This window comes from Dipodomys ordii, unplaced genomic scaffold (assembly GCF_000151885.1).
Source record: "Dipodomys ordii isolate 6190 unplaced genomic scaffold, Dord_2.0 Scaffold17, whole genome shotgun sequence".
Lineage (NCBI taxonomy): Eukaryota > Metazoa > Chordata > Mammalia > Rodentia > Heteromyidae > Dipodomys > Dipodomys ordii.
In genome coordinates this window covers 11788022-11803036 of record NW_012267233.1, presented here as the reverse complement: position 1 = coordinate 11803036, position 15015 = coordinate 11788022, and the positions used below count along the sequence as shown (strand labels likewise).

The 15015-nt window shown below is 37.8% G+C and overlaps 1 protein-coding gene across 1 annotated transcript in view; it reads left to right on the top strand.

The window, feature by feature from the left end:
- The first annotated feature begins 1521 nt into the window (after positions 1-1521).
- Positions 1522-15015, top strand: part of Vps13b (vacuolar protein sorting 13 homolog B (yeast)) — a 548051-nt gene continuing 534557 nt past the window's right edge. Inside the window, exons 1-3 of the mRNA XM_013012393.1 lie at positions 1522-1776; positions 1966-2141; positions 8141-8284. Coding sequence (XP_012867847.1) covers positions 1995-2141; positions 8141-8284 — 291 coding nt within the window. The 5' untranslated portion in view covers positions 1522-1776; positions 1966-1994. The remainder of the gene's footprint in view (positions 1777-1965; positions 2142-8140; positions 8285-15015) is intronic.

The following is a 15015-nucleotide window of genomic DNA, read 5'->3' as shown; positions in this document are numbered from 1 at the left end:
ACCTACTTCCACCTCTCCAGTAGCTAGGATTACATAGGCATGCTCCATCATGCTGGTCTTTTCTTTCTTTTTTCTTTTGGTTATTGTTGTTATTTCTTTTTGTCCTAGAGGAGGACTAGAACTCAGTATCCAAAAGCTTTTGCTTTTTGGCAAGTATCCTACCACCTGAGCCATGACTCCCAACTCCTGGGTCTGGCCTAGCTGGGATCACAGGCTTATGCAACCACACATAATTTATTTGCTGGTCTTGTACTTTGATGCTTTTAATTTTTTGTTTTCCAAGGAGCTGGGATTGCAGGCATGAGCTACCACACTGCACTTTGCCTCATGTATTTTGATTTACTAGGCAACATTTGGTCGTTTACAAATGTAAGGTAATGTAAGCTCTGGGGATGACGGTATGGCTCAAATGGTAGAGGGCTTGCTTGGTAAGTGTGAGGCTCTTAAGTTTAAATCTTAGTACTGCACATAAGCACATAAACGCACAGGCAATGTAGTATGTTATTAAAAAGGAATTACATTTATTTGCACTGCACAATGAAATATAGGCTGAAAACTACTAATTTTTGAGACTTAAAAGAAAAAAAGAGCCCCAAACCAGCAGCCAGGTAATTTCCCTAAGCCAGGAATTTGGCAACTTTTTCTTTTTTTTTTTGTGGCTGCAAGAGAAAAATGGCATTAAGGTCAAGCATTTAAATGTCACGTTTTTTTAAACATCTCAGTCACATACCCACTGCTACTTATTTTAAATATCTAAATTATCCAGCTTTTGATTAGTACGTCACACAATGAAAAGTAGGCCCTTCTGTTTTCTCTAGAGAGATGACAGGACTTGGAGATTCTTGTATAGACTACTGAGGGCTTCCATAATTATAATTTTATTTACAACTTCACACTCACAGTCACGGTTTCAACTACTTTGCTTGGCAAGTGAAGACACTTTCACCAACCTCAGGTCTAAATTCATCGCCCCTCCTACCTGTGGCCTACCACCACGGACCTAGGTTCCTCTCCCCAGCTCATTGCGCAAGGGAAGCAAGGAATCTCTTATTTTTTTTCTTCAGACTTGGAAGAACTAGAACCGTTTTCTCATTCGCACCCGGATCCGTGGCAGTCGTAGCTTCGCCACCCAAGCCAGGGCGGCCACCTCAGGAACCGCCGCGGGGAGGGCCGTGGGAGGCCTCACTACTCACTTCTCCGAGCGCCACTTCCGGATCTCCGGTGTCTCCACGTTATCGGTCCGTCCCCTCCCCGGGGCAATTCCGAAGAGCTTCGTATTAACCCCGAGTGGTGGTCCAGGCGAGGTTGCGCCAGTGGGTTAGTAGGGCGAGACGGCTCCCAGGAGACGCAAAGAGTTGACGTTCAGGCCCGAGTGAGCCATTGCGACCTCGGAGTGGGACAGGAGCGGCTGCGGCGGCGGCCGGGCCGTTTTTTCCTGAGCACCGAGGCCGGCACACCCGGAAGTCGCGCTGTACTGGAGTGGCGCTGCCGCCCCCACCGCCCCCGCCGCCGGGCGCGCGCGCCAGGTACCGCGGGGTGGAGGAGACGCCACGGTACGCCTCAAGCGCGCGTGTCAGCAGAGGCCGCGTCGCCGCGGCGGAAGGGCCCGGACCTCTCTAGTTCTAGCCCTGCCGCGGTAGCTTTCCGGAAAGGCGGAGGGTCTGGCGGGGTGACTGGGCTGGCGAAGGGCCGTGGCGCCTGCCGGGTCCGTCTCCCACCCCCGGGGTCCCCGCTCGCCTCTGGCTGCCACCTCGTTCTCCCACCTCACCTGGCCAGGTGAGGCGCGTAGAATTGGTGGAGCCCGGGGAGCGCTCGCGTCGTTTCTGCTTCTGGGAGGAAGCCAGCGACCGCGTTTCGGCCTTTCCTCCCTGAGGCGTGCTGTTTTATTTTCATGTTTGTTTCTTCGCCCTGCACTCGCGATTCAGTTACACGCAGCCTTGCTGTCTCTGTCTCTACCCATTTCAGCGTCCGCCTGTGCCTCCCGACCCTGCAAGATGCTGGAGTCCTATGTAACGCCAATTTTAATGAGCTACGTGAATCGCTATATCAAGAACTTAAAGCCTTCGGACCTCCAGCTTTCTCTGTGGGGTGGAGACGTGGTTCTCAGCAAACTCGAGTTAAAGTTAGATGTCCTGGAACAGGTAAGCTGTCTAACTGTCATGGCCGAGAAACATTTCCAGTCCTTCTAGGCACGGTTCGTTTCCCATGCTGTGACTTGCTGCAGAGAAAAACTAGACGTGCTTTGGCTTTTAGCAAGAAAAACGTCATTTTCTTGCTAATGTGTTCTATGCTGATACACATTGTCAAAATGTCCTATGAAGCTGGAGAATATTACTTGTGTATTTTGGGGCAGAGAGATTAATTAAGGTCAGATTTTGAAGAAAGTTCTGCCTTCCCTAAGAAAGAATCCATTCCTCATGGCATCCTCAAAGAATTCTCTAGACACTGATTGAGAATGACAGTAAAGTTGCAAACTTCTTTATTCATCACTTTTTAGTTTCTTTTAACATGTGAATCTCTTGATACTAATGAACTGTAACTTGCAAAATTCATGCATTCAGTAACTCATGTAGAACATTTACCAGTAACATATGCCAAATCATTCTCTTACGTTTGAGGATTCGAGATAATCTGTGAATTCTTAAGAGTCAGAAATCAACTATGTTCTTTAGGAAGTATGGGAAGATTTAATCTGATGGTTTTTGTTACCAGTGTTTATGTTCTATTTTCACCTGTTGCAGAATAATCTAGCGGTAATAACAAAAACTCTTGGCTCCTTCCTCATTCTTTACCCAAGGTTAAGTGGGTGTTTTAATATGTTCATTTAAACATTCTAAATGAGCATGCATCTTAAGTGTAACAACATAGTTTTAAAATTTATCATATCTGTGCATCTACCATCTAGATCAAAGTATTTCCTAGCACCTTAAATGACTTCTGTGCACTTTTGTAACCAATACTCTCTTCTCATAAAATAAGAGACTGCTAATTGGATTTCTATCAAGATAGATATCTCTTACCTGTTCTTGAGCCTCATCAAATTTGAATCATTTCTCTTTGGCTTTTTTCATTTCATGTTATAGATGTGATCAGCTCGTATTCTGCTTGAGCAGTATTTCTTTGTTATTGTATTCCATTGTACAAGATACCACAATTTACTTATCTACTTTCCTATTGGTGGATCTTTGGCTGTTTGTATTTTTGACTATTATGAAGAGTGCTTCTGAATGAACATTCTTATATGTATATTTTGATGTATATGTGTAAGAGGTAGGCATATGTTCAGCTTTAATATATATTGCCAAGTGGCTTTTCACAGTGGTTGTATCATTCTTACTGCTGTTAGCTATATTTATTATCTTAATTTTAACTTTGCTGGTAGGTATATAGTGATATTCCATTTTAATAATTTTCCTTTTTATCATATTGGGGGTTGAACTGAGGGCCTTTCTGCTATTAGACAGGTGCTCTAGTTCTGAGTCATCTCTCCTGCCTTTGTACATTGGTTATTTTTGATTTAGGGTCTAGATTTTTTTCCAGGATTGTAGTTTAGGATTTTCCTATTTCATGATTACATGGAATATGGATTGTGGCCTGTTACCACAATTTCTGTCAATGTCAGCCTTCTGAGTATCTAGGATTATAGATTTGATCTACCTTGCCTGGCCTCTTGTAATTTGTATTTGCTTTTTGTCTAATGACTAATGATAAATACCTTTTCGTATGCCAGTTGACTATTTACATGTCTTTTCTAAATTCTGTTTTATGCCTTCTTAAAAAATTGGTTTTTCTGTACTTGCTCTTTCTTTTCAACTTGTATTTTTTTTTTTTCTTTCTCCTCTGGGGTCTAGAGATTGAACCCAGAGACTTGCCATTTACCTAAACTCTGAACTAGTTTCCTAACAGGAGTTCTTTCTAATATTTGCGATCTTTCTAATATCTGAAGTGAGTTCTTTGCCACATGATAGCCTTGTGGCTTGTCCTTTACTTTCTTAAAAGTATCTTGATGAGCACAAGTTTATAATTATGTTATCAAAGCTTGTCAGTCTTTTACTTTATGGTTAGGGTTTTCAGGTTTTGATTTTTCCTTTTTATTTTTACACACTTTCTGATAGGTTCTTTTGGATTGTCTGTGTATACATCTGTAAATGATATCAATTTGACATTTTCCTATTCAATGCATTTACCTTTTATTTCTTTTTCTCCTATTATTTCATTTACCTCTGATATAATGCTGAATTTTTTTTTCAACTTCAGTAGGAGTTAAACACTATACTATAAAGTGTGTTAGGTGTTAATAACCTTTATTGGGTTAGGGACATTTTGTTCTATTCCTAGTTTTCTAATGAATTTAAAAAATATTGAATAGGCATTGAATTATATGAAATATTACACTTAATAAGTTCACAATGTTTTTTCTTTTTTGTTAATGGGGAAAGTTGATTTTTAAAATGTTAAACTCTGCATTTCTGGGCTAAACCTCAGTTACTATGTAGTAATCTTTTTATATATTGTTGGATTTTATTAGATTTTATGTATTTCTATTGCATAGAAATATTTTCATTGTATAATTTGAATATATTTGCAAATTATATAATCCTATGATTTATTTAATTTCTGTCTTGTGGCAGTACTGGGGTTTGAACTTAAGGCTTCATGCTTACTGCTCAGGTTCTGTATTACTTAAGCCATGTTTTCAACCCTTTTGCTTTAAGTCTTACTTTTTGCTGGAGCACAGTCCAGCTGGAGCAGTGTGTGCCCATGACACTCAGTGTTTAATTTTGTGTGCATAAACACTGGGACTTGAATTTAGCATTGTTTCTAAGGCAAACACTTTACCACTTGAATAATTCATCCTAGTCCTTTTTTCTTTTAGTTACTTTTTTGAATAGGGTCTTGCATTCCTACTTGAGCTAGCCTATATTCACTTCTCTTTTTTATTCCTCCTGCATAGCTGGAATGATAGGTGAATGCTACTCTGTCCAGCTTTATTGGTTAATATGGAATCTTGCTAACTTTTTGCTGGAACATTGATCATTGATCCTCCATAACTCTTATCTTCCAAATAGGTGGGATTATAGGCAAAAGTCACCATACACCCATACCTAGCTTCCTTATTAAGTGGTGTGTGAGTGTGTGTGTGTGTGTCTATTATGTGTTTGTTTGTCCTGGGACTTGAACTCAGGGCCTGGATGTTGTTCTTGAGCTGTTTTGCTCAAAGCTACTGCTCTACCACTTGTACGGTCCACTTCTGGCTTTTTTTGGTGCTTAGTTGGGGATGAGAATCTCATGTACTTTCTTGCCCCGGTTGGCTTTGAACTGCAGTCCTCAGATCTTAGCCTCCTGAGTAGCTAGGATTACAGATGTGAGCCACCTGTGTCTGGCCCTTACTAAGTTTTGATGATCAGATATGTTATCTTTTAAAGATTATTTGTGAAATATTATCTTTTTATAATTTATAGAAAAGATTATATGTGATTGGTATTATTAGTTTTTCATGTTATTGTCAAAAATATGTAGAACAGGGCTGGGAAGTTGGCTCAGTGGTAGAGCGCTTGCCTTGCATGCCTGAAGCCCTGGGTTCGATTCCTCAGCACCACATAAGCAAAAAGAAAAAAGCTGGAAGTGGCGCTGTGACTCAAGTGGTAGAGCACTAGCCTTGAGCTGAAGAGCTTGAGGGACAGTGCCCAGGCCTAGAGTTCAGGCCCCACGACCGGACCCCAAAAACAAAAAAACAAAAATGTGTAGGACAACATATTCCCCTTAACCAATTTAAACGTACAATTCTGTGGCATTCATTACATTCATATTGTCATATAGCCATAACTATTTTCCATACCCAGAACTTTTTCGTCTTTCTCAACTGAAATTCTGTGTCTACTAAGCTTTAACTCTCTATTCTCCCCACCTTCTACTAATCATTTGCAGCTACAATTGTACTTTGTATCTTTATAAATATGACTACTCTAGGTACCTCATATAGGCAAACTCATTGCATATTTACCTGTTTGTGACTGACTTATTTCTCTTCTCTCTCCTCTCCCCTCTCTCCTCCTCTCTCCCTTCCCCTTTCCCCTTTCTCTTCTCTCTTGCCTCTTCTCTCTTCTCTTTCCCCTCTCCTCTTTCTTTCATTCTTTTTTTTTTTTAATTCTTTGTCATGGGATCTCACTGTGTAGCTTAGGTTAATTTTGAACTGCATTTATTTATTTTCTTAAAATTAGGTCCTTTACTCTCAATTCTCATGCCTGGTGCTTTACTACTTGAGCCATACCTTCACTTCTGGTATTCCACTAGTTATTGGAGGTCAGAAGCTCTAGGATTTATCTGCCTGGGTTGCCTCTGAATCTTAGTTGTCTGATCTCAGCTTCCTGAGTCACTAGGATTAAAGGTGTGAGCCACTGGTCTCTGTCTTGATTAGTTTAGAACACTTGATCCTCCTTCCTCAGTGCACTGAGTGCTGGGATTACAAGCATATGCCACTACCCAATGTGTCCTGTTTCTTTCACCCTAGACTGTGACTTCCAGGTTCCTCTTTATTGTAGTATGTGTCAGCATTTGTTTTGAAGGATTAAGAATATTTCATTTTATGAAATACCACATTTTGTTTATTCATTTATCTTATTATACTTGGCTAGCTTCCATCTTTTGGTTGATTGGGAATAATTATTGTGAATAATGCTGCCATGAACATATGTGTAAAAATATCTTTCAGATTTTGCTTTTACCTTACTTATGTATACATACCCAAAAATGAAATTGTTAATTGTATAGTAATTTTACGTTTGTTTGAGGGGCTCTGATACTGTTTTCCACGGTAATGTACCATCTACAATTCCTCTGAGCAGGGCACAAGGACTCCAGGTACTCTATATCCTTGCCAACACTTACTATTTTCTATTTTCGTGATAGCTATTGTAATGGTTATGAAGTAGTATCCCATTGTATTTTTAATTTTTCTCTTATGATAAGTGATGTTGGGAATCTTTTCATGTATTTTATTATTTCAATATTATGTTTAGAGAAATGTCTATTTAAATTCTTTGTCCTTTAAAAATTTATTATTATTACATAATTGTACAGAGAGACAGAGTTTTCATTGTAACATGTCCATTGTCCAATTTTTGAGTCTACCATTGAGGTATGACGTCTTTATATCTCAATTTCTCTCTCTCTCTCTCTCTCTCTATATATATATCGATCTCTTATTAGATACATGATTTGAAAGTACTTTTTCACTACTGCCTTTGTCAGTAATTTCTACCCTTTCTGTCTTGAGTGATCATTATATTCTTGTTGAAAATTATTTGGTCATGGGTGTAAAGGATTATTTTGCTGAAAATTATTTGGTCACAGGTTTATTTCTGGACTCCCAATAAAATTCTTCTGGTCTCTATATTTTCCTTTATGCCAGTATCACACTAGCTTTGTGGAAAGTTTTGAAATTAGGAACTATGCAATTTTCGCTTTCTTCTTAGGTTTTTTTTTTTTTTTTTGCTGGTCCTGGGACTTGAATTCAGGACCTGAGTGCTGTCCTTGAGCCTCTCTGTGCTCAGGGCTAGCACTCTACAACTTGAGGCACAGCACCATTTTGGGCTTTTTCTGAGTAGTTTATTGGACTTTCCTGCCCAGGCTGGCTTTGAACTGAACTAAAAGTTTGATAAAATAATTTGATAAAACTATAGATAAAACTATTTTATATATATTATAGTTACATATACATATTGTGATATAGTTTGATCAAACTATATTGATAAAATTATTTAATATAGTTTATTATTTGATTATGTTTGATAAGCTGTAATTCTCAAAAAATTTCGTGGGGCTTGAACTCGGGGCCTGGGTGCTGTCCTGAGCTTTTCAGCTTACGGCGAGCATTCTACCACTTGAACCATAGCACCGCTTCTGGTTTTCTGGTGGTTTTTTGGATATAAGAGTCTCACAGACTTTCCTGCCCCAGCTGGCTTTGAACCATGATCCTCAAATATCAGCCTCCTGAGTGGCTAGGATTACAGGTGTGAGCCACTGGCGCCTGGCTCAAAAATTTTTTTAATGTGAGATTATTCTTTTAAAAAAGGAATTTGAATATTACAATAGAAATATTAAGCACTTAAAAATTTTTATTTATGCTTTGTCTTTTAAGGAACTGAAATTACCATTTACCTTTTTAAGTGGACACATTCATGAATTGAGGATTCATGTACCATGGACAAAACTGGGTTCAGAGCCAGTGGTAATTACCATCAATACAATGGAATGCATTTTAAAACTAAAAGATGGAATACAGGTAAGATAGTATGGAATCTAATTGTTTATGATAACTAATTTTGATAGTTATTATATTTTACACTTCCTTAACTTTAATATGCCATCTGTCACATAAACCTACATACTTTTTACTAACAAAGCAACATAATCATTTACAGAAGAGGTTTGGATGAAGCACTAAAAAGAATGTATTAGTTGGGTGTTGGTGGCTTATGCCTATAATCCTAGCTACTCAGGAGCTGAGCTTTTCTGCTCAAGGCTAACACTCTCTCATTTTGAGCCACAGCTCTACTTCCCATTTTCTGGTGGTCAATTGGGGATGAGTCTCACGGGCTTTCTTGCCCAGGCTGGCTTTGAACTATGATCCTCAGATAACAGTCTCCTTCCTAAGTAGTTAGGATTACAGATATGAGCCACCAGCACCTACCTATTTTCTTCTTTCTTACAACTATTTTCATTATATTCCACAGGTCTTGGTGTATTTTCATTTTCATTTTCTCTTAGAAATTTTTAGATTCCCCCCCCCCATTATGTTTTTGATGACTTATTTGTCATTCAAAAGAGTAGAATTTAGTTAGTTGTTTGGAAGATAACACATTATTAAGGTTTGGTTTCAAAAACATATATTGATATAATCCATAGTATCTCTTTTTGTCATGTATAAGCCTGAAATTTATGGACTGTGTATACCAAACATGGCATAAAACAGTTCGATGAAAAATTTTTTTTTTCAACTTATTGAGGAAATTTTAAAATGCTGTCATTAGTGGAAGCTTATAAAATTCTGTTATATTTGTTTTACCCTTGAGATTGTATCCCTCCCATTACTTTTTATGCTGTAAATGTATTATTTTTATTTTTCATAGTGCTAAGAAAGTAAACATTTGCCTGGGCGCCGGTGGTTCACATCTGTAGTCCTAGCTTTGCAAGAGGCTGAGATCTAAGGATCATGGTTCAAAGCCAGCCTGGGCAGAAAAGTCCCCATGAGACTTTTTTTTTTGGGGGGGGGAGTCTAGTCGTGGGGCCTGAACTCTGGGCCTGGGCGTTGTCCCTCAGCTCTTCAGCTCAAGGCTGGCGCTCTACCACTTGAGCCACAGCGCCACTTCCGGCATTTTTCTTTTTGCTTATGTGGCGCTGAGGAATCGAACCCAGGGCCTCATGCATGCAAGGCAAGTGCTCTACCACTGAGCCACCTTCCCAGCCCCGCCATGAGACTTTTTATCTCCAATTAACCACTCCAAAACTGGAAGTGGCACTGAGCCTCAAAGTGTTAGAGCACTACCTTTGAGTAAAAGAGAGCTCTTGGACAGTGCCGAGGCCCTGAGTTCAAGCCCCAGGAAGGATTAAAAAAAAAGAAAAGAAAAGTAAACATTTGTATCTAGAGAAGTAAGGAAACCTTTAGTTTCGTGAGGGAGTTCCTTACAATGTTATGAATGAGTAGAAATACGGAGTTGTAATAGAAATGCCAGTGTAACCTTAATTATAGTATTCGGTGTGTTGGACACTACAATTTATTTGTGTAAATCTTACAGAGATCATCTAGTTTTGAGAGTTTACAGCTTGCTGGCGGTTCCAAATTTTCTCTTTTCTGCTGGTTTTGTGCCATCCCAATTGTTACATGGTATTAAAGATAATGAAAAACATTTGATAACAGCTTCCAGAGAGAGAGAGAGAGAGAGAGAGAGAGAGAGAGAGTGTGTGTGTGTGTGTGTGTGCTTCATTCACAAACTCAGTTTGCCAGAGTTCTCTGGATTTAGGCTTGATGATTGTTGTTTTCTTTTCTTTGAACTTGCTTATTTTGCCCTGATTAGTCTGGCAATTTCTGTTTATTAATTTAAGTGTTTTACATTTCATGTCATTTTATTTATTTTTTGTCAGTTGTGGCTCTGTCCTTTAGCTCTTGAGCTCAAGACTAGTGCTCTATCACTTGAGCCACAGTGCCATTTGGGCTTTTTCTGTTTATCTGTTGCTGAGGAATCGAACCCAGGGCCTCATGCATGCAAGGCAAGCACTCTACCACTGAGCCACCTTCCCAGCCCCTCATGTCATTTTAAAACATTGCCTAGTGTCTTTTTTTGTAGTCTGAATTTTGTTCCTTCTTTCCTTGTCTTCTTTTGGATTATGTAGTCATTCTGTTATATCTGTGGTTTTGCTTTCTGTGATTTTAGTTACTGGAGGTCAGCTGTGGTCTTAAAATATTAAATGGAAAATTCTGGCAATAGGTAGTCATAAGTTTTTATATTACAAGTCATTTTGAGTAGGGTTATGAAATCTCTGGGCATGAATAATTATTTCTTTGTTCAACCTATGTGTTATAAGTGCTGCTTACTGCTTAGTCACTTAGTAATGACCAGTTATCACATGGCCTGTTTTTGTTATGTTTTTGCAGTGCTTGTGTTCAAATTATCGTATTTTAACAATGGCCCCAAAGAGCAAGAATGATGCTGCTGAAAATTTTATTATATTACTTTATAATTATCTTATTGTTGTTATAATTGTTAGTTTTACCCTGCATAATTTATAAATTAAGCTTTATTAGAAAGTACATATGTATAGGTAAAAACACACACACACACACACACACACACACACACACACATATACATATGGGACTTAGAACGATGTTTCCAATTAATCAGCAAAAAGCTGAGCAGTTTCAGGCATTCCCTGAAGACCCTGGAATATATATCTCTTCCACCAGAGAATGGTTATATTTTAGCCTTCCATTTACTTATTATTTTTATTAGCTCTATCTTTTATTGTTTTTTGTAGACCCATGGAATATATACATATAAATTATCACTGCCTACTCTCAGTATTATATCTCTTCACAGGTAATGGATTATCCCTTACATTAGTGTGCTTACAGCAATATAAACACTATATTTCTTTTTGTTCCATATATCATTTGTGATAACAGTGTCATAACTCTTCAATATTTGGTACACATTAAAATATATTACCTTTTAGAACAATTAACTTTTAAGAAAAATGTTTACTCAACTGATTGTTTTTGATAATATTTATTTATATCAAAAGTTTTCATTTAGTAATTGGTTTTTGTTTTCTTTTTGTTGTTGGTGCCAGTATTGAGCTTGAACTCAGGAACTGGGTGCAGTCCCTCAGCTTCTTTGCTCAAGGCTGGCATTCTACCACTTGAGCCACAGCTTTACTTCCAACTTTTTGCTGGTTAATTGGAAATAAGAGTTTCCTGCCTGAGAACGCTTTGAATCAGGATCCTCAGATCTCAGCCTCCTGAGTAGCTAGAGTTACAGGTGTGAGCCACTGGTTCCTGGTTCACCTAATAGCATTTTATTCAGCTTGACAAACTTCCTTTAATAATTTTTCATCGTCCATTTCATATTGCCACAATCTTTTTTTTTTTGGATCCGGTCATGGGGCCTGAACTCTGGGCCTGGGCTTTGTCCCTCAGCACTTCAGCTCAAGGCTAGCGCTCTACCACTTGAGCCACAGCGCCACTTCTGGCTTTTTTTCTTTTTGCTTATGTGGTACTGAGGAATCGAACCCAGGGCCTCATGCATGCAAGGCAAGCGCTCTACCACTGAGCCACCTTCCCAGCCCCTTGCCACAAATTCTTTTAGTTTTTATTTCTTTGAGAAATTCTTGGCTAGCTGGTGCTGTAATTCTAAATATTCACAAGACTAAGATTTAGAAGAGTGTGTTTCAAGGCTAGCCCAAGTAGAAATGTCTGTGAGACTACATCTCCAATTAATCAGCAAAAACCTGAGCAAGTAAGGAAGGCCTGAGTTCAAACCTAGTTACCCGCAAAACCTCCCAAAAATTTGCTACTGTCTTTGCTTTAAAATGCTGATTTCTGGATTCAGTCTTGGAGTTTATTCCTGCTTATTTGTTTTTGTGCAAGGGTTTCTTTTTGAAATAGTAGCACTGACTACTTTTTATTTAAAAGATAACTAGTGTGATGCCACATACCTGTAATACTAATTTTTGGTAGGCTTGTGAAGGATGATTATTGTCTGAGGCTGTTTGAAGCTGTTAAGAGGCTGGTTTGGTAAAACCACAGAACTCTATTTGAAATGTAACTAAAAAGAACTGGGAGCATGGCTCAAATTGTAGAGCACTTGCTTAGCTAACTCAAGGCATTCAGTTCAAAATCAGTACTGAAAAAAAATGTAATGAATGAAAAAAAAAGATGGCAAACTATTAGAGGATGAAAGCATGTTAGAGGATAGCAATAGCTTAAATAGTCTGTTTCTGAATCTCTTTAGTGATCTAATAGTATTCATCAAAAACTGCAACTTAGATAATCTAGCTTCTGTTTTTGAACTTTCTCATCTCAGTGAACTAATATTATTCATAAAAAACTGTCACTTAGACAATCTATTTAACTTAACTATTTTTCTTATTTGTTAAATGAGAATGACAGTATCTTTCAGGATATTTGTGATAGTTATGAGTAGTGAATGTAGAACTTATTGCATTGCTTGTGCCAGTGATAATAGTCACTTAGTCTGTTACTTTTGCAATGTAAGATTTACTCACCTAAAAAAATTCTTCATGAATAAGTTAAATCTATCATAGAGGTCATTTCTCTAATGGCAACAGTGATAATTGTTAATAAAAATATAATTTTGCCAGGATGTTTATATAATTTGGAGATTAATATCCATTAAATTATCAATGTTATATTTCTTTGACTTTATAATTTTTCTTGAACTTATTTAACCTATGGATACATGTGTAATGATCACTTAAAATTTGCTTTATGAATAACCGTTCAAAAGTCAGTTTCTTATTTTAGTATTATCAACTTTTATTTTATGGATATTGCATTTTTAATTAAGTATTCAGTATATGGCTGGTGCTTTTCTTTGACTCTGTTCCACTATCTCAAGGCTCATTTTTTTTTTTCTTTCTTTTAATTGTGCTCATCCTGGGGCTTGAACTCTGGCCTGGGCACTATCCCTAAGATTGTTTTTGCTTAAGGCTAGCACTCTACAACACCAGCGACAGCTCCACTCCAGCTTTTTATTTTTTCCAGTTAACTGGAGGTGAGGGTTTTACAGACTTCCTGCTGGGTTTAGCTTTGAACCATGATCCTCAGATCTCAGCCTCCTGAGTAGGATTGCAGATGAGAGCCATCAGTGGCCACCTCTAGTCTCCTTTTCAAATGTTCATATTTAATAGAATCTTCTCTTACTCAGCATCCACTTATTCTTTGACTTATTCATATCTGGCTTCTTCCTTTATCATTCTAATTGAGCAATTCTTTTTTAATAATATGTTAGCATCTTAATTTTTGGTTTGCTAGCTTGAGATGATTGTAGATACTGTAAGACTCATGTTTTGTGAAGAATTAAATTTGTGTTTGTTTTTAGAAAATGTAGTAATTTTAAGGAGTGACTATTGGTTTGTGTTGATGGTTATTTTTGCTGGTTAGCCTGTTGAACTCGTCCTTATTTCTTGCCTTATTTTTCCAATGATATGCTATTTAGCTTTGCTAGCATATATTACTGTTTGACTGAACTTGTCCAAATCTTGTCCAAATTAGAGACCATCTTTAACTTCAGTGTCTTATTTATTGAAATAAATGATATTTGCCTTTCAGTCATATTTGCTTTATAGGAAAAATAATTAATGCCATTGTTCTCTGTAAAGAATGTTCTCCCACTTGAAGTACAAATGCCAATGACATGAAAGGGAAAATTATTTAAAGTTTTCTTTTTGTTTTTTTTAATCAGTCATGGGGCTTGAATTTAGGGCTGCTCAAGGCTAGTGCTTTACCACTTTGAACCACAGCTCCACTTCCTGTTTTCTGGTGGTTAATTGGAGAAAGAGTCTCAAGGACTTTCCTGCTCTACTTGGCTTCAAAACTTGATCCTCAGATCTTAGCCTATTGAGTAGCTAGGATTATAGGTGTGTGTTACCAGCCCTTTGATTTGCATCTTGTTTTGTTCTCAGTGTTATTCTCTTTGTTTATCTGGTAATTGATGGTTTTCAACTTTCAGCTGACTAGAATTATAAAAGTTAAGTGTGTAAGTATGCATGCAACATGAAGTTGGGAGCATGAAAGTAATAGATTTATTTGCAAACAGTGATTGTCATATTTTTCTTGTATTAAGAACTTTAGTAAGGCAATGATATTCTTGCGTGTTTCATGAGGAGCAAAAGAAATAACTATGTGGACTTCAAGAGGAAGCATTCTTTTGCAATGAAACATATTCACTAGACATTTTGGAAAAATTATATCTTAAATAAAGATGTAAATGTAATGTGTTTGGGATTAAAAGTTATCTGAAAATATTTTAGCTAGTATTTTTCAGAACAGTTTCTTTTGTTCATAATTGGAGGTTTCAATGAAGTAAAGATGTGTAGTAGTATAAAGTGATGCTTAAAAAGCATATGATGTATTTATAAGATTATGTCTTTGTTGCCTTGTATGTTCCTCCCCCATGGTATAACCCCTGCTTTCACTATATATGATGTTGGTATATGTGGAGGAAAAGGGAAAAAACAAATTGTTAAAACAGGGATACAGGAGGATCCATTGCAACAATGAGATGTACAAGTTGTTATGTCGAAAAACAAACATTACAACTTTGGTGGGGGGGGATGGATATGAAGGGATGGGAAGGGGAAACAAAGCAGGAGGCTACAATGCTTGATAAGAAATGTGCTCATGGGCTGGGATGTAGCTCAGTGGCAAAGCGCTTGCCTAGCAAGCGCAACGTCCTGGGTTCGATCCCCAGTACCAAAAAAGAAAAGACAAAA